The sequence below is a fragment of the Callithrix jacchus genome, chromosome 14 (assembly GCF_049354715.1).
Source record: "Callithrix jacchus isolate 240 chromosome 14, calJac240_pri, whole genome shotgun sequence".
NCBI classification, from domain to species: domain Eukaryota; kingdom Metazoa; phylum Chordata; class Mammalia; order Primates; family Cebidae; genus Callithrix; species Callithrix jacchus.
Genome location: NC_133515.1, coordinates 11,217,775 through 11,237,794, shown reverse-complemented (window position 1 = coordinate 11,237,794; position 20,020 = coordinate 11,217,775). Strand labels below are relative to the sequence as shown.

Genomic DNA, 20,020 nt, shown 5'->3' with positions numbered 1-20,020 from the left:
TGATAACAGTGTCTACATATAAAATCTAATGTGGTCTGGTGCAGTGGCTCACGCCCATAATCCCAGCACTTTGGGAGGATGAGACAGGAGGATCGCTTGAGTCCAGGAGTTCAAGACCAGTCTGGGTGACATGGTGAAACCCTGTCTCTTAAAATAATTAAATAAATAAAACTTACTGCTTTTATATTGACAGAGGATACACATGGCTAACTGTCTTTCTAAATACAGTAATCACATAAAATAATAAATAAATAAATTAGTATTTAAACACTGTTCATTTCTGATTAGGCAGACAATGAAATTTTTTCCTTTTCGATCATATTATTAAGATAATCCTCTAATAGTGGTAAATGCCAAGTACAGTTATTTGTGTTTTGGTTTCACCAGTTGTACCATAAGGGAATTCATCATTGTTTTAGTAACGATATAGTGAGTTTACCAAGGGATATACTATGTACCAAGGGTATAATAACTCTTTTTTTCTCTTTTTACAGGGAATTGATGTTGATGCTGAAAATTGTGCAGTGTGTATTGAAAATTTTAAAGTAAAGGATATTATTAGAATTCTGCCATGCAAGTATGTTATTTTTACCTACTGAAATGTTAAAAATTGCTTGACAAGTTTTAGGTGTCTGACAAAATAGTTATTTGTGTTTTATGATACAAATATCTCGTTATCTGTGATCATCTCCTCTTTTTTAGAAAAGCAGCTTGGACTTTAAATGTAATATCTTCATGGCTCTTTAAGATTGCTTTGGCTAGGAGATTCTTGGGTGACATTAAGATTCGTTAAGTATCTTTGTCATAGATTGGCTTTTAGTCTTCTAAGCAAGGCTTTATCAGAATCCTAGGAATTCCATTATACATTTAGCAGTGCAAAAAGTAAGCTGTGTTTGGAGCAAGAAAAATGAGGGACTAGGGAAAAGGGCCTGAAACAGCCTAAAGGAAGTGGGTTGGGGAGGGCAGTAGTTTGCTGTTATTTGCACCCTGGGCTTTTGTTCCTTCTAAGGTTGTTTAAAATCAATATGCCTAACCATACACAGTGGCTCACACCTGTAATCCTGGCATTTTGGGATGCTGATGCAGGTGTTCTTCAAGACCAGCCTGGTCAATATGGTGAAACCCCATCTCTACTGAAAATAACAAAAATTAGCCAGGCGTGGTGGTGCTCACCTGTAATCCCAGCTGCTTGGGTGGCTGAGGCAGGAGAATTGCTTAAATCTGGGAGGCAGAGGTTGCAGTGAACTGAGATCACGCCACTGCACTCCAGCCTGGGTGACAGAGTGAAACTCCATCTAAAACAAAAAATGCTTTTTTTTATTTGGGTTACACTGAGGGTTTTGTTTTAGTAGCAGGAAGTTTTTTTTTTTTTTTAAAAGAAAAGGCTGGGCGTGGTAGCTCATGCCTGTAATCCTAGCACTTTGGGAGGCCGAGGCAGGTGGATCACCTGAGATCAGGAGTCGAGACCAGCCTGACTAACATGGTGAAACCCCATCTCTTAAAAAAAAAAAAAGAAAAAAAAAACAAAAACAAAAACAAAACACTGGGTGTGGTGGCTCACTCCTGTAATCCCAGCATTTTGGGACGACCAGGCAAGGCAGATCACTTAAGGCCAGGAGTTTTAAACTAGCCTGGCCAACACGGTGAAACTCTGTCTCCATTACAACAAAAATACAAAAATTAGCCAGGCATGGTGGTGCCTGTCTGTTGTAATCCCAACTACTTAGGAGGCTGAGGCATGAGAATTGCTTGAACCTGGGAGGTGGACCTTGCAGTGAGCAGAGATTGTGCCATTGCACTCCAGCAAGACACTGTCTCCATTAAAAAAAGTAATGGGATACTTTAATTGATAACTTTTTAAAAAGAATTGCTTTGTTAAAGGGTTTATTTTGTGTATAGAAATTGCATGTTTTAAGTCTGATGAATTTTAATTCACACCTATTAGAAGCAAGTCACAAATCAGTATATAATTACATTTTGCTTTGTTTGCAAAGTACTTTGGTGTATATTCAGGTATTTTATAATATATTGATAATTCTGTGCAGGAAATGAAGGCATGAATATCAGGGTAACAAAATGAAAGTTTCCTGAATAAAGGTGGCTGGCTTAAACCTACAAACATTTATGTGTGATTGGTATAGTGGGTACTGAATGAATTGGGTTGGATCAGTGTAAGTTGATCATGTCCTGTAGAAAGTTACTAAAGTAGAGAAAAGAATTTTTACTTCAGGCTGGTTTAGTCTTTCTGACTTGAAACTGATGCTTGGGAAGCTGCACAGATGAGCAGCATTAGGTCATGCTGGTGGCTGAGCTGGAGTTTGGACCTGACCCACAAACACAAGTTCATATGCACATTTCCCCACAAACACAAGTTCATATGCACATTTCCTGGTTTCCTTATTGGGCTTTTGACTTTCTCCTATTTTCTCCTGTGCTTTATTTATGTAATAAATTTCCGAGTAAAGCCAACATGTTCCTTTTATGTTTTGTAAAAATTATTTCTTAAGTACTGTTTTTTTGTTTGTTTGTTTGTTTTGTTTTTTTTTTTGGTTTTTTTTTTTGAGATGATATTTTGCTCTTGTTGCCTGGGCTGAAGCGCGATGGTGTGATCTTGGCTCACTACAGCCTCTGCCTTCTGGATTCAAGCAGTTCTCCTGCCTCAGCCTCCTGAGTAGCTGGTATTAGAAGTTTCCACCAACAAGCCCGGCTAATTTTTGTATTTTTAGTAGAGACCAGGTTTCACCATGTTGGCCATGCTGGTCTCGAACTCCTGACCTCAGGTGATCACCCACCTCGGCCTCCCAGAGTGCTGGGATTACAGGCGTGAGCCACTGTGCCTGGCTGCAAGTACTGTTATGTTTTTGTTTTTGTTTTTTTGAGATGGAGTTTGACTCTTGTTGCCCAGGCTGGAGTGCAATAGCGTGTTAGTGGCTCACCATAACCTCCGTCTCCCAGGTTTAAGTGATTCTCTTGCCTCAGCTTCCTGAGTAGCTGGGATTACAGGCATCCGCCACCACTCCTGGCCAATTTTGTATTTTTAGTAGAGCCAGGGTTTCTCCATGTTGGTCCAGCTGGTCTCAAACTCCTTACCTTAGGTGATCCTCCCACCTCAGCCTCTTAAAGTGCTGGGATTACAGGCGTGAGCCACCACGCCCAGCCAAGTACTGTTATTTTTAACTCTACTAGCAGATTTCTGTTTGTAGAACAAGGTCTTCAAACAACAGCAATAATACTAAACAATTACTAAGTATGCTCTGTGCCTGGCGCAGTTGTATGCACATTGTATGTGCCCCTCAGCCCCTGGTGTGAGGCAGAGAGCATAGGAACCTAGTTCAGAGTCCCAGCTGGCTCATGTCTGAGCTCAGCCTGTCTGGCTCCAAAACCCATACTATACTCTTAACTCCTCTTCTTCATTACTTGCAGAAAATAGATTTATCATAGAGGAGGAAAAGTTAGCCAACTGAGACAAATCAGCAAAAGAGTAAAATATATATGCCTTTTTTTTTTTATTCTGAAAGTGATAGGTGCTCATTATAGAAAAATGGAGTGTATACAAAAATGTGTAAGAGAGAACTAAGTGTTGCTTAAGCCTGCCACCCCAAGATGATTTGTTAATATTTTTGTTGTATTTCCATTTGAGTAATTTTATGGACTTATATAAGGTACTGCCAGCTTAGTATTACTTTACTTATTACTACTAGTTGATTTATGCCACATTTTTTTCCTAAAAAGCTTTAATAACTTACAAAGGCACATAAAAATGTACAGCCTAGCGTGAGGGCATAAATAAGCCATGGTTTTTGTAGAGTGAAGGGAAAATTTCCCTAGAAGTGCCAGAATCTATTTCACATGAAAGAGAAAATAATGACTTATGATAAGTAAGTAGACTAGAATGTTGATTTGACGTCAGCTAACTTGTAATGAGAAGATAAGTTGGTAGAATATCTTATATCCTTTATAAGTTATATAAACCTTGTTTTTTAAAACATTAACGCATACTTAATTTTTTTAGGCATATTTTTCATAGAATATGCATTGACCCATGGCTTTTGGATCACCGAACATGTCCAATGTGTAAACTTGATGTCATCAAAGCCCTGGGATATTGGGTTTGTTACGTTTTTGTCTATATTCAATCTCTGCCCCAGTTCTTCCTGAGTGATTCAGTTTCATTATTGACTATAAGCAAGAGGAACGGGCAAAATGCTCCTTCTAATATCTTTATGGTTCTCTGAAGAAAATTTCCTCATTATTAAAAATGAATTTTTAAGGTAGTCCAAAAATATCAGTGAAATAAATATATGATGTTAGAATAATATGCTCGGATGTTTCCCAGAGAGTTTGTAATTACTTAGAACAATATGTTTTGGTATGCTGCACCACAGAATGTATATATGCTAGTTAGTTTTGTATAAACAAGAATCATAAAATATTTGAAAAGGAAGGAGCCTCATAGTTTGCTGGCTTTAAGTGTGTATTTTATGTGTGAGGAAACCAAAGCCAACACTTCTTAAAATCAGTTCTCCCTATTCCTAGGTTTCAAAATCAAATCGTTTGGGGGCTGTTTGTCCTGTAGTGAATTTGTTTCATCACTGATGGTCAGAGGACCTTCCACAGAAGACATGGGGGCTAAATGAAAAGGAAATCATAGTAGTAGCTAGCCATGTGCTGAACAAATGTCTTCCATACCTTGTTATGTCTAATCCTCACAGCTGTTATATAAGTACTGTCACTATTCCCATCTAATTAGAAACGAGCTTAGAGAAGCTAAATAACTCACCTGAGGTCATACAGTTAGTTAATGGGGAATCATGTTTCAAATAAAGTTTGCTTAATTCCAGGGTCTAAGCATTTAACTATTACCCTACCCAAAGAGGGGAACATAGAGGGAAAATATGTATTTGTTTAGGTTATTTTTTTCTTTTTAGAATGTTCATAAAAATCTATTAATGTCTCAACATATTCTCATTTAAATGATAAACAGTTTTAGGCTGGGCACAGTGGCTCAGCCCTGTAATTTCAGCACTTAGGGAGGCCAAGGCGGAAGAATCACTTGAGCTCAGGAATTCAAGACCAGCCTGCCCAACCTGATGAAACCGTGCCTCTACTAAAAATACAAAAAAAAATAGCCAAGTATGGTGGCACACTTCTGTAGTCTGAGATACTTGGGAGACCAAGGCAGGAGAATTTCTTGGGCCCAGGAGGCAGATGTGCTGAACCAAGAGTGTGCCACTGCACTCCAGCCTGGGCAATGAGAATAGAACCTTGTCATAAGTAAATAAATAAATAAAACAGTTTTAAAATAAAGATCTTTGGGGGAAAATAATATCAAATATAGTCTTGATGTAAACATTTTTAGAGTTTTTCTTAGATAGGGTTTATTGTAGAATTAGAAACTACAGTTTGGGTTTTCTTTTTATGATGATCATTTAATGCCGCTTTAAGCCATATGGTCGTCTGAGCTTCTGTAGTGGCATTACTAAAGAATTGACCCATGAAACAGACTTATTTCCCAAACTGCAGTCTGCTTAAAAATGCCCCCTCATCTTCTAGCTTAAGAGACTGCTTCCTTAATAACTACTGTCATTCTCTATGAATTATGGTCTATTTTTAATTGAGACAGCCTCGCTTTGTCACCCAGGCTGGAGTGCAGTTGTGTGATCTCGGCTCACTGCAACCTCTCCTTTCTGGGTTCAAGTGATTTTCCTGCCTCAGCCTCCTGAGTAGCTGAAATTACAGGTAGATGCCACTATACCCAGCTAATTTTTTGTATTTTTTGTAGAGACAGGGTTTTACCATGTTGGCCAGGCTGGTCTCAAATTCCTGGCCTTGAGTGATCTACCCACCTCAGCCTCCCAAAGTGCTGAGATTATAGGCATGAGCTGTTGCACCTGGCTGCCGAATTATATTTTCTAAGTGTGAGTTCCAGAACACCTTCACTGTGTGCTCACAGGAAGGTGGAGGTCAGTGTTCAAGAACTGTCGTACTAGAAACAGACTGTTTTGATGTCTAGAAAAGTTCCGTCTATCTTCTAGAATTTCTTCATGTATTCATGATTTTTGATAATTGTATCTGTGTTTAGCATGGCATAACATGCTTTCTTTTTGAGACAGAGTCTTGCTCTGTCACCAGGCACCAGGCTGGAGTACAGTGGCGCGATCTCAGCTTACTGCAACCTCCGCCTCCTGGGTTCGAGCAATTCTCTTCCCTCAGCCTCCCGAATAGCTGGGACTACAGGCGTGGGCCACCACACCCAGCTAATTTTTGTGTTTTTTAGTAGAGATGGAGTTTTACCATATTGGCCAGGATGGTCTCCATCTCTTGATCTCATGATCTGCCTGCCTTGGCCTCCCAAAGTGCTGGGATTACAGGTATGAACTACCGCGTCTGGGCCATAATATGCTTTCTTAATGAACCTGGCTCCCTCTTTACTCCAGAAACTAGCTTAGATGAGAGGATGAACCTTTATGAGACAGTCAAATAATAGAATATGATGAATTTCTTTCTTGGCAAGGTTTTAGAATTCTTTTCCTTTATTAGATACACTCTAAAGCGTATTCTCAGTTGTTTTCTTCATTAGTCAATAGTTTTAAACATGCTTTTCATTTCTGGATGTTTGTATGAAAGGAATTTCACTGACTGTAGCACAGGGACTTTAATCCTCATGAGTTTTGTTTTTGGAAATAAGCTACATATGTATTTCTTTTTTTTTTTTTTGAGACGGAGTTTCCCTCTTGTTACCCAGGCTGGAGCGCAATGGCGCGATCTTGGCTCACCGCAACCTCCGCCTCCTGGGTTCAGGCAATTCTCCTGCCTCAGCCTCCTGAGTAGCTGGGATTATAGGCACGCGCCACCATGCCCAGCTAATTTTTGTATTTTTAGTAGAGACGGGGTTTCACCATGTTAACCAGGATGATCTCGATCTCTTGACCTCGTGATCCACCTGCCCCGGCCTCCCAAAGTGCTGGGATTACAGGCGTGAGCCACTGCGCCCGGCCCTATATATTTCATATATTAAAAATTAAGATTCTTCATCTTATATAAGGTTGAGTTGCTTTCTTAGAATGTTAATTTCAGAAAGCTAGAATATATATGTTCAGAATGCCTAATTTGTTTTTTGAAGAACAGAACCTGTAGTAACTTTAAATCCTAGAAACTTACTATCTTGCCTTTGACTTTTGCATCTTTAGACAGTACACCCTTTCTGTGGACCTGTTGACCCCTCCTGCAGTGGATGCTTTAGTTAACCATGCTGCTCCCTCTTGTAGTAACTAGTTCTCTATTTCTCTGTAACTGTAGTGAGAGTCACTGTCAGTCTGCCACACAGGCTTAAAGGTTTACAGTTAAAACTACTTCAGTGTGTCCTTATCACTTGTTTTCATTGATTTGGCAAGGATGGGTCAAAGAAATGCCACCTAAGATGCTAGATCTGAACTTGGCTCTGGGGAGACAAAGATGGGTAAGACACAGCCTCTCCCTTCATGGACTCTTGAGGATTTTACTTTCTGGACTGTTTGGGGTTCAGGGCATGCACACAGATATGACATGGCCAAAGAGGCCTGTTTGAATTGTTGCCTGTGGGAGCACAGAGGGAGGGGTCATGTGCCCTGCTGCCGGGTAGAAGTTGGAAGGTGGAGCAAGTGCATTTGAGAGGGCACCTGAGCTGGGTATTGCATTATCCATCAGACAAACCAAAGTGTTGAGGTTGATGCTATGTCTGTGGAATGAACAGACAGGGTTGGAGGCTGGCAGGTATTTAAGTTGGCAGATATTTAGGTTAAAAGGTTGGGACTAGGCTGAGCAGAGAGTTTGGGTATTGTGGTGATGTCACAGCCACAGGATTTGTTGCTTGGTGTGTCAGGAGCAGGAATAGGAGGGTGTTACGTTACTGGTGAGGCAGGAGAGGCAGGTTCTAGAACACGGGTGGAGCAGGGCTATTGGGGGCACAGCCCAGTGGAGGGAGGTGGAATGTCTGTGAGTGGTGTTTTTACCTGAAGCAATGGTGAGATGCTGAGCCAGGTGGTCATAGTCAACCTACAGTAACCCTTCACTTAATAAGTCACTTTACCAGGAGTTCCATCTACTTACAATGCAGCTTTGACTCTCTTATTAATCAAATAAGGTTTCTAACTGTCCCCCAAATGTTGAGACATAATGTAGTGATGCTGTTAATGTCTCTGGTCCCCCACTTTCACTGTCTTCCTTTCTTTAAAGCAACATATGGAAGCGGGAGGAAAGGTAGAGCCAAACTACAGCTGATCAACACCCTGTCCATACAGAAGGAGTCAGAGTGACTTTTTATTTTTTTTTAAGAAAATAATACAGTCTGAAGGGTTCTGTTGTTCAAAAGCCTTGTTTATCTCTGAAACCCTCACCATAAACCAGCACAGGGCAGTAATCAGAGGTCATGGCTATGGCCTCAAATCCTCTGTCCAAGAAGGCAAGAAAGTGGAAGAAAGCTTCACTTCCTGTCAATAGTTTAAAAGGTGGCATTGCTTGTATCAAAAAGAGAAAATGTTTTTTAAAATAAAAAACATGTAGGCCTTAGGAGGTTCATTGTCAAGAAGGAATTCATTTTCTCATGATACTAGATAAGGGAGACATTGATGTGCTTTTTGCCAGATTCATTATATACAAGTACATAATACCATGTGTGAATTATGAGCCAGATGTTAGATAAGATTTGATCATGTTTTTTCTTCTGTTCTGATTCTCAAGGGAGAGCCTGGGGATGTGCAGGAGATGCCTGCTCCAGAATCTCCTCCTGGAAGGGATCCGGCTGCAAATTTGAGTCTAACTGATGATGATGGAAGTGATGAGAACAGTCCACCATCAGCCTCCCCATCTGAATCCGAGCCACAATGCGACACCAGCTTTAAAGGAGATGCAGGGGAAAGTACGGCGTTGCTAGGTGAGCAGTGTGCAGATTATAAAACAATGAAACGTGGCCAGGTGTGATGGCTTGCTCAGACCTGTAATCCCAGTGCTTTGCGAAGTTAAGGTGAGACAATTGCTTGAGTTTGAGCTACCAAGAATAAATAACCAAGAATTTGAGTCAGGCTAACATAGTGAGACCTCGTCACTACAAAAAAATTTATAAATTAGCCAGGTATGGTGGCATGCTCCTGTAGCCCCACCTACTGAGAAGGCTGAGGCAGGAGAGTAGCTTGAGACCAAGGGCTCCAGGCTGCAGTGAGCTATGATCCTATCACTGTACACAACCTGAACCTGGGTGACAGAGCAAGACCCTGTCTCTTTAAAAAAAAAAAAAAAGGAATTAGTAGCTGTGAAAGAAAATTTAAAAATACATAAAATGTAGAAAAGTATAAAGGAAACAAATGAAAACAATCATCCCACACCTAGAAATACCATTTTAACACTTTGATAAATTGTTTTTCTGGAAATTGAAGGGTGTTTAAGGGTGGGGGAGTACTTATGGGCTGTTAGGCAACCTACTTCTTACCTAATGTATGGCATTTTTTCTGTGTTGATAAATAGATAATTTTTTATAGCTACATATTAATACATTTTGGATTTTCTATAATTTCTTGAAACTATTAATGGTTGGTTGTTATCAGTAGCACTTTGAAATCATTATGTATACATAACTTACCCCTTGTCTAATTGTTTTCTGTCACTCTAACAGGTAAAATATAGTGAACTGCATTTGTGTCTGTGTGTTTTGTTTTTTTGAGACAGGGTCTTGCTCTGTTGCCCCAGCTGGAACATAGTAGTGAGAACACAGCTCATTGCAGCCTCAAACTCCCAGGCTGAAGCAGTCCTGCCACCTCTGCCTCCTAAGTAGCTGGGACCACAGGCCTGTGCCACCATGTCCAGCTAGCTTTTTTGTTGTTGTTGAGATGGAATCTTGCTCTGTCACCAGGCTGGAGGGCAGTGGCACAATCTCGGCTCACTGCAACCTCGCCTCCCAGGTTCAACTGATTCTTCCGCCTCAAGCTTCTCAAGAAGCTGGTACTATTGGTGCGTGCCACTACACCCAGCTAATTTTTGTATTTTTAGTAGAGATGGGGTTTCACCATGTTGGCCAGGATGGTTTTGATCTCTTGACCTCGTGATCTGTCACCTAAGCCTCCCAAAGTGCTGGGATTACAGGCATGAGCCACTGTGCCTGTTCCCAGCTAGCTTTTCAATTTTTTTTGTAGAAATGAAGTCTCACCATGTTGTCTAGACTAATTGCATTTTTTTTTTTATTACTGATGAGGTTACCCTCTTTTCACATTGTTGGTCATCTTTGTTCTTTGATTAATTGCTTATTTTATCCCTAGCTTACTTTTTTATGGAGATAGTAATTTTTCATATTGATCCTTAAAGAGTTTTTTATACACTGAAAATACTAAGGTCTGTCATGTATTTTGTGTATTTCTCCCCCCATTTCTGTATTGTTTGACTTTTCACTGTATTTCCCAGATAGAAATTGTGTAGTTTAGTTTCCCATTCTCTCATGATTCTGCCTTTGATTGCATGCTGACTTAGGAAGGTCTTTCTTATCTCAGAATTATAAAGATATTGACCTGTACTTTGCTCGTATTTGTGGTTTTGTATTTTACATTTAAGGCTTAATATACATAGTTTAAGGTGTGAGGGGAGATTTAACTAATCTGTTTTTTTCTTTTTATTCCACTTATTAAACCTAAGTGTTTAATCATTTGTCCTAATATTGTTTAGTGAATAATTGCAAATAATATGTTTTGATATGGCCGGGTGCGGTGGCTCAAGCCTGTAATCCCAGCACTTTGGGAGGCCGAGGCGGGTGGAATACAAGGTCAAGAGATCGAGACCATCCTGGTCAACATGGTGAAACCCTGTCTCCACTAAAAATACAAAAAATTAGCTGGACACGGTGTCGCGTGCCTGTAATCCCAGCTCCTCAGGAGGCTGAGGCAGGAGAATTGCCTGAACCTAGGAGGCGGAGGTTGTGGTGAGCCGAGATCACGCCATTGCACTCCAGCCTGGGTAACAAGAATGAAACTCCGTCTCAAAAAAAAAAAAAAAAAAAATTTCTGGGCTATTCTACATCATCACCATTATTATTATTATTACATCATTATTATTGTTAGAAATGGAGTCTTGCTCTGTCGGCCAGTCTGGAGTGTAGTGTCACGATCTTAGCTCACTGCAGCCTCCGCCTCCTGGGTTCAAGTGATTCACCTGCTTTAGCTTCCCAAATAGCTGGGATTATAGGCACACATCACCATGCCTGGCTAATTTTTTGTATTTTTAGTAGAGCCAGGGATTTCACTGTATTGGTCAGGCTGGGTCTTAAACTCCTGGCCTCAGGTGATCTGCCCTCCTCAGCCTCCCAACATGCTGGAATTACAGGTGTGAGCCACCACACCTGGCCTGTTCTACATTTTTTAAAGCTTAACTCTAAAATCATTTTACCAAATAAAAGAAAATCTCGTCAGAATTTTTATTAGAATTGGATTCACTTAAGGTTTATTTTAAGTGGGACGAATTGATGCTTCAGATTTTAGATTTTGTCATCCTGGAAGAGGAAGCATATTTTTCCAAAGCAGTAGGATTCAAACTAAGTCTTTTTCTTTGTAGGACATTTAGGATCTGTAAGGCAAAAATAGGTAGAAATATTAGAATGTAAGTATTAACCAGTAAAAGAATGCACTGTGGAAAAGAAAAGGAGAATAGATTTTAGAGAATTATAAAATTGTAGCAATTGATCTGTGTAGGCATTCTCCTTACCAGCTCTCCAGCTAAGCATGTTCTGTTGGTAAATGGCTCTTATTTTAAGAATCTCTTTATGTAGAGCCAGAGTGCATACCACTGTGATTTTTCCCATTGCCTTCCAACTTCAGAAAGAAAACCAACTTTGCCTTCTCTAGTACAGGAGCACCCTTTAAATACTAAGACTCTTATTCTGCTAAATGTCCTTCAAAAGCAGCCTCCAGATTTTTCTGCATTTTTGCTACCTTATTAACTTGTAGCGTATTACAGTTGACCATTTTCTATCCTGAAATGCCCTCTTAGAACTAAGATAGTATAATTTGATTTGAAATCATGGGTAGAAATGAAGGTAGAAGAAGCAGCTAGGTTTACAAAGCATCAGAATGTCAAATACATTCTGAAGCAGCCAGATTCCCCTACGTCCTCATCCCAACCCATGTGGGGCTCACATTCTATTTTTCTCTTTGTCTTTTTTTTTAATTCCCACGTAGTATGCATCAGTACATTAACTTTATCTGTTAATGTTCTTTCAGCCTTTTTTCAGTAATAATATAAATTGAAAAACATTAAATTAGAAAAAATCAGGCATTAATACTTCCAGAAAAAAATGTAGTTTCATTTTTAATTGAGAAAACATTTACTAGACTCTTGGGAGCAACTAGGAAATGAGTGTGGAAATTACTAATGGTAGACCCTGGAGAAGGTGTTTCCCTGCGGAGTGCACCTTCCACTGTCCAGTTACTTCACTCTCCACCTACTTCACCTCCTTGAAGGGGAGTGCAAAATATTTGGATGGGTGTTGGCGGGGATTGGAGAGAGATTGGTCAAAAGGTACAAAGTTTCAGTTAGACAGGAGTAAGTTCAAGAGCTCTTTTGCACAGCATGGTGACTGCAATTCATAATAATGTATAATATTGAAAGATGCCAAAAGAGTAGATTTTAAGTGTTCTCACTACAAGTATGTCGGGTAATCACATTAATTAGTGTGATTTAGCCATTCCACAATAATACATGTTTCAGAACATCATGTTGTACACCATAAACATATAGTTTTTATTTATCAATTTAAACAGTAAATACAAATTTTATATTTATAAACATGTACTTATATTTATAAAACAAGAGGAAGTGTTTTATGAGATTACTTATGTTATTTCACCATTTAACAGAAACTTTAGGCTGGACATGGTGGCTCACACTTGTAATTCTAGCACTTTTGGAGGTGGAGTGTTGGTGAGCAGATTGCATCACATGAGACCAGCCTGGGGAACATTCAGAAACCCAAAATATTAGCTGGGCATGGTGGCATGTGCCTGTAGTCCCAGCTATCTGGGAAGCTGAGGTGGGAGGATCACTTGAACCAGGAGAACGAGAATGCAAGTGAGCTGTGGTCATGATCATGTTACTGCATTCCAGCCTTTCACTATCACTCTGGATGACAGAGTGAGACCCTGTCTCAAAAAAGAAAAAAAAAAAAAAAAAAAAAAGAAACTTTAAATTGGCAAAATAAAAAGTAGTGGGTTCTGCTGCTATCTTTAAGGACATATTCTAAGAGCCTTTTGTGTACCTAGTAATACCAACTATCTGGATTTCAGTACCAGATCCTCCTCTTCCTTGCCATTTATAAACCAGGGGTGGTAACACGTTAATCTCTACCTCTCAGGGATAATATATAGTGCCTGGTAAATACTGGCTATTGTTTTTATTGGCGGCAGTATCACCATCACCTTAGCTACTTGTTCCAACTTTTGGGAACATCTGGTGCCACCATCTCTGTCTTTAAAAGCTGATCTGCTGATGAGATTAATGTTGGCTAGGCTAATGCTAGAAAAACCCTTATATGTGGAAGATGTTTACTGATTTTTCTTGTTGGCTGTCAGTGGAATGGATTGTCAATTTTGCATATATGTTTTATTTAATTAAAATGTTCTGTTTACCATATTGAATTATCTCCAAGTGAGTAACTGTGTTTGTGTAACTGAAGCTCGGAATATGCTGCCCTCTTCTGATGGAGTAGCTTGTGTTGCTCTCTTGCAGAAGCCGGCAGGAGTGACTCTCGGCATGGAGGACCTGTCTCCTAGCGTGCGTACCCACTGAAGTAGCACCAACAGAAGTTTGGCTTGAACTAAAGGACATTTTATTTTTTTTACTTTAGCACATAATTTGTATATTTGAAAATAATGTACATTATTTTACCTATTAGGTTCTGATTTAATATACAAAGGGCTAAGATATTTTATTCTTAAAGAGACTTTGATCAGTCTTCATATATTTATCTACTAAAATATAGTGTTTATGAACAGTGTGTTGTTTCAGACTATTACAAAGCCAACTGGGCAGGTACTCTAATGTAAAGGACAGATGATGTTTCTAAATAATAGACTGGCTGCTGTGGTACTGTATAAAAAGGTTAATTATATTTTTTGGCTAAGCACATCAATTTTAGACTAGTTGAAGTGGAATTGTATAATTCAATTCAATAATTGATCACATGGGCTTTCCCTGGAGGAAAGTTTTTTTTTTCCAAGAACTTGAAACTTGTAACAGAGATATCTGCAGCTTTCTTGCCCACTGTATTGTATGTGAAGATTTCAAAACCTGAGAGCACTTTTTCTTTGTTATTTAGAATTATGAGAAAAGCACTAGATGACTTGAGGATTTGCATTTTTCCCTTTATTGTCTCACTTCTTGTGACGCCTTGATGGGGAGGGAAATCTTTATTTTTTCCTACAAATAAAAAGCTAAGATTCTATATTGCACGTGAGCATTACATTCTTCATTGCCTTGTTAAGGAAAAGGAGTAGGCAGACTGAAAATCTGTTATATTTATTTGAGTTACAATTTAATCTTTAAAATTAAAAGGGTGATAGATGTAGAATTTTAATTTTGTGTCGACAAGAAATAACCAGTTTTCTTGATTCGTGTTTAAGCACATTTCATACCATGACCTTCCTTAACGATTTCTTCTTTTTTACTTGTTTGCTGTTCTTCTGGGTCAAGGGAGAAGGCTAATGCAAAACTTTTGGAAAGTGCTAAGTATTAGAAAGTGATTAAACACACACACCCTGCTGTTTTCTCACTTCTTGGAGGTAGAAGTCAAGGCGTATGAGGCAGTTACTTTTTAGAATGTGGAATTGTCTTTTGTTGTTCTGTGTGTCTTTACATTGTAGGTAAAAACGTTTATTGAAAAAAGTTTTAAAATTGTAAATTTATTCTTATAGCCATATGTAGGATATAAGGATTTATATAGATTATTTTCTCAAGCTACTTAATGCTTTGATTCTAGCTACCCATCGTGAAATAGTAAGTAAACAGTTTTAATGAAATAAACTCTATAGATAGATGCAGTATGAGGAGCTAGTAAAGTAGAAAATTTATTTTGCTTTGCACAAAAAAGTTTGTTTTAGCAGACAGCCTCAAGTAGGTTTCTATAACAGCCATTACCTTTGAAATCTATCTTCTGTAGTTTAACATAAATAGGAAAATATCCTGATTCTGTAGCAAGTAAATTGTTTGCTCTTTGTCTTTTAAGAAAAACTAGGGGAAAATGTTTCAACTAGTTATTCTTCCCAGTGGCTAATGAAGCTGACTTTTAAAAAGAAGGCTGTGAGCTTTGCAGATGCTGCTGCTGTGCTGCCTGGAGCCCCCTACTTCCAGCCATGGCCAACCCCACCATGTTCTTCAACATTGCCGGTGAACACTTGGGCTGTGTGTCCTTCAAGGTAAGGGGCCTGGAAACCAAGAAGTGATTGCTCATCTAATCCATGAAACTATGTTAACAGATTGGAGCTGTCTGTAGACAAGGTTCCAAAGACAGCAGAAAACCTCTGTGCTCTGAGCATTGGGGAAAAAGGATTTGGTTATAAGGGTTCCTGCTTTCACAGAATTATTTCAGGGTTTCTCTGTCAGAGTGGTGACTTCATATGCCATAACAGCATTGGTGGCGAGTCCATCTGCAGGGAGAAATTTGATGACAGGAACTTCATCCTAAGCATACAGGTCCTGGCTTCTTGTCCATGGCAAATGCTGGACCTAGCATGAACACTTCCCAGTTTTTTATCTGTACTGCCAAGACTCTGAGACTTGAGTGGTTGGATGGCAAGCATGTGGTCTTTGGCAAGGTGAAAGATGGCATGAATATTGTGGAGGCCATGGAGCGCTTTAGGTCCAGGAATGGCAAGATCAGCAATCAGCGAGATCATCACATTGCTGATTGTGAACAACTATAATTAATTTGACTTGTGTTTATCTTAAAAAAAAAAAATACTGTGACAGACCAAGGTAAATTGTTTTTGATAATTACAGAAGTGTGATTTCGTAATCAGCAGCTGTCAAACAGTGTTCCTTAATTTAAAAGCTTGAACACTAAATTATAAATTGAAGTGGTTGGAATAATTACATTCATATCTCTAGAAACAAGTCTTTAGTAGCAAAAAAGAAATTAGCAAGAGAAGAAAACTCTTCAGAACTTTGGAAGGAAATAGTTTTTGTGATAGAAGTTTTCTTAGATGGAAATTAACATGATAAAGAAGTGACAGGCCGGATGTGGTGGTACATGCTTTTAACACCAACAGTGGGAGGCCAAGATGGAAGAATCCCTTGAGCCCAGGAATTCAAGACGAGCCCGAACAACACGGCAAAACTCCATCGCTACTAAAAGTTTAAAAATTTAGCTGGACATGGTGGCACCCACCTTTAGTCACAGCTACTTGGGAAGCTGAGGTGGGAGGATCACTTGAGCCCAAGAGGTCGAGGCTGCAGTGAGCTGTGATCACACCGCTGTACTCCAGCCTGGGCAAGAGTGAGACCCTGTCAGAAAAAAAATAAATAAGAAAAAAGGAAGGGCCAACTATTATGAGAGTTTCTACTAAAACTTTTAAGTTGATAAGATGCAGAGAATTGGGGGAATGTAGAGTATAGTAAATCAGATTTCATTTAGTTATTTTACTTACCACACGAATCACTTTCCTCCTAACAGTTGTCGTAAGAGCCACGTGTTCACATGTACCATAGACCAGTATTTCACTGTGGAAACCACGGGTGGCGTGGCAAAGGAGATGGTGTCCGTGACTGTGCCACTCTCTGCGGCCCCCTGCCGGCTGTCCTGCTTTTTCCACTCGTCGGTGTCTGGTCTGGCATTCTGGGTTTCCCAGCAGAAAACCAAAGGGCCAGAGAGGTCTAAAAACACACTACTCGGCAGGTAATAATTTCCCCACATGCTGTCTTTTTAGGGATCTTGAACACACAGGCTTTCCCAAAAGACTGCTGCCTCCAGCTACTGAGGAATGATGACAAGAAAAGGCCGAATTGCAGTGTCTCTATCAGCAGTTTGCTCTCTCTTTGGGCACACAATGACAAAATATCCTGAAGCGAACCAATAGTCTGACCTCAGTAACAGGACTGGAAGCTTTGTGCCATGGGAGTGGTCAAGAAAGGCATCCCAAAGAGAACTGCGCGATTTAAAAATCATAATAGACCTTCAGGAACAGGTGATTGTCCCCATATAGTGAGGATGAAATACCCAATGTATCCAAATTCCCCAGTAAGATAGCTTAATTTGGCAATAGTCTCTTCCTTTGAACATGTTAAAGTTTATTTGCTCAATGAAGGCTGAAATTATAAGTCAGTATATATGTATTACTAACTAGAACTTGAGGTAATTATATGTTTTAGTCAAAAGCAGTTTCTGTGGGCTTGGTATAAATCCTACTTTGTGATTTACTAAAGCACAGGATGTTGACTCAAACCAAAACTAGTTTTGTAGTTAATATATGTTATGATTCTGTGACTCAGTAGTCAATTAGAAAAGCCACCTACGACATTCCCAGCTAATTTAGTTTTAAAAGTTTTTTTTAAAAACACTCGCTGGCCGGGCGCGGTGCTCATGCCTGTAATCCGAGCACTTCGGGAGGCTGAGGCAGGTGGATCACGCGGTCAAGAGATCGAGACCATCCTGGCCAGCATGGTGTGAGACCCTGTCTCTATAAAAAACACACAAAAAAGGCCGGGTGCGGTGGCTCACGCCTGTAATCCCAGCACTTTGGGAGGCTGAGGTGGGTGGATCACAAGGTCAAGAGATCGAGACCATCCTGGTCAACAAGGTGAAACCCCGTCTCTACTAAAAATACAAAAATTAGCTGGGCATGGTGGCACACGCCTGTATTCCCAGCTACTCAGGAGGCTGAGGCAGGAGAATTGCTTGAACCCAGGAGGTGGAGGTTGCAGTGAGCTCAGATCACTCCATTGCACTCCAGCCTGGGTAATGAGCAAAACTCTGTCTCAAAACACACACACACACACACACACACACTAGCCAGATGTGGTGATGCATGCCTGTAGTCCCAGCTACTCGGGAGGCTGAGACAGGAGAATTGCTTGAAACTGGAAAATGGAAGTTGCAGTGAGCCAGGATCACACCACTGCACTCCAGCTTGGTGATAGACTGAGACTCCGTCTCAAAAAAAAAAAAAAAACACGAACACTTGTCACCATATTTTCAAAAATACTAACATTTGGATTACTAGTTATAAAAGTGAAATTTCTATGGTGTCATAATCTGCCATGCAGCTGGAGACTTGCCCTCTTTCTACAGCGAAGTTGTGAAGAAAAGTGTTTGCACTACATTCATTTAAATATTAGGAAAAAAAGCCAACCCATGCATTTTTTTGCTGAGTTGTAGGGTTGTATTATGGGCTAGTGAGAAGTCTGGGAACACCAAGATTTTGTGTGGACTGACTGCAGATACCAGATCCAGGATTATACAGGTACTCTTGGATTTTTCTGATAAGAACAGTAGCGATTGCATAAAAACAACAAACAAGATGTACAGTGAAAGCAGTAAAATATCTTAGTAGACAGAGGGTGCTGGAATTTTAACAAATGTGTAAAGAGTTCTTCCTATGCATTAATTTTCCAGATACCCTTAAACTGTTTAAGGAATATCATTCAAAATACTGTTTAAAAGAGACATGTGACCATCATCAAGAAAATGTGAATCATTTAGTGTGCTGCTTAAACTTAGGTGTAAATGTATACGTACATTAGAATAAAAACTGGTATTTCTTTAAAGCTTTCTAAATGAAGAAACACTTAATTATTTGTAATAGTTACATTTTAGAATCCCAAACTATATTTGAAATAACTGCGTTCTACCCTCTTACTTATTGCTGTCTTCTTTTTAACAGGTGATTTGAAGATTTTGAAGCTAGAAATTGGAACTAGAAAATCCCAAGAATTCAAGGTGTCTTAACGTGAGGGTTGAATGCATTTGATTACACTTAAAAGTTTATTGCAGGTGCGGTGGCTCACGCCTATAATCCCAGCACTTTGGGAGGGCGAGGCGGGTGGATCACGAGGTCAAGAGATCAAGACCATCCTGATCAACAAGGTGAAACCCCGTCTCTACTAAAAATTAGCTGGGCATGGTGGCACATGCCTGTAGTTCCAGCTACTTGGGAGGCTGAGGCAGGAGAATTGAACCCAGGAGGCGGAGGTTGCGGTGAGCGGAGATTGCACCATTGCACTCCAGCCTGGGTAACAAGAGCAAAACTCCGTCTTAAAAAAAAAAAAAAGTTTACTGCAGTTATTGAATCTCAATTTTTTTTTTTTTTTTAAGGGCAGTGGTGCCATTGTAACTCACTTCAGCCTCCATCTCCCAGGCTTAAGAAATCCTCCCACCTCAGCCTCCAGAGTAGGTAGGATTACAGGTGCATGCCACACCCTGTTTTTTGTTTTGTTTTCAATATAAACGAAGTCTCACTATATCCTGCAGGCTGGTCTTGAACTCAAGTGATCCTCCCACCTTGGCCTCCCAAAGTGCTGGGATTACAGGTGTGATTCACTAAACCCAGCCACCAATTTTTTTTCCTTTAGGTAAACTTATTTTGAAGAAGCTTTTGTTGGTGTTAAAAGTGTAAATCTCAACTGTTTTATAAAATGTTCTATAAATATAACCACTATTCTTTGTAAGCTATTTAAAGTCTTTCAAGTAAACACCAGTATTGTGATTTTGATCGTCACTTATTAAGTCCATATTTGAAAACTTGCGTGCTCACTAAAATTTGTAACTCCAAACAAAATAATCACCTGCAGTCATTTTCAGACATGCCCAGAGCAGCGAATGAGCCAAGTTGCCTGACAAGCACATTCCTTACCAAGGATGAAAGAGGGGATGCTCTGCCTTGTTTCCTCTCCTACTACAAGTGTCCTTTCCTAATCTCTTAAGTACCGAATTCTTTGCATTTTTGCACCTTTTGTTGGCGATTTCACTATTTAAAATGGCCCCCAGGTGTAGCAAAGTTTTGCCTGTTGTTTTAAGGGC

At 39.7% G+C, this 20,020-nt stretch overlaps 1 protein-coding gene, 1 long non-coding RNA gene and 1 other non-coding gene across 3 annotated transcripts in view; all 3 read left to right on the top strand.

Annotated features, from left to right (window-relative positions):
• Nucleotides 1-14,452, top strand: part of RNF149 (ring finger protein 149) — a 32,409-nt gene extending 17,957 nt beyond the window's left edge. The window contains exons 4-7 of the mRNA XM_002757429.6: nucleotides 495-577; nucleotides 4,013-4,109; nucleotides 8,719-8,911; nucleotides 13,738-14,452. Of these exons, the coding sequence (XP_002757475.4) occupies nucleotides 495-577; nucleotides 4,013-4,109; nucleotides 8,719-8,911; nucleotides 13,738-13,781 (417 nt within the window). The 3' untranslated portion in view covers nucleotides 13,782-14,452. The remainder of the gene's footprint in view (nucleotides 1-494; nucleotides 578-4,012; nucleotides 4,110-8,718; nucleotides 8,912-13,737) is intronic.
• Nucleotides 14,453-14,598: 146 nt separating this feature from the next.
• LOC128929566 (uncharacterized) lies at nucleotides 14,599-19,706 on the top strand. Its single transcript, XR_013526340.1, has 4 exons — nucleotides 14,599-15,422; nucleotides 16,932-17,189; nucleotides 18,380-18,464; nucleotides 18,885-19,706. It is a non-coding gene; the product is annotated as an uncharacterized LOC128929566 (long non-coding RNA).
• On the top strand, nucleotides 16,978-17,093 carry LOC118147615 (small nucleolar RNA SNORD89). Its single transcript, XR_004734056.1, has one exon. It is a non-coding gene; the product is annotated as a small nucleolar RNA SNORD89 (small nucleolar RNA).
• Nucleotides 19,707-20,020: the final 314 nt, after the last annotated feature.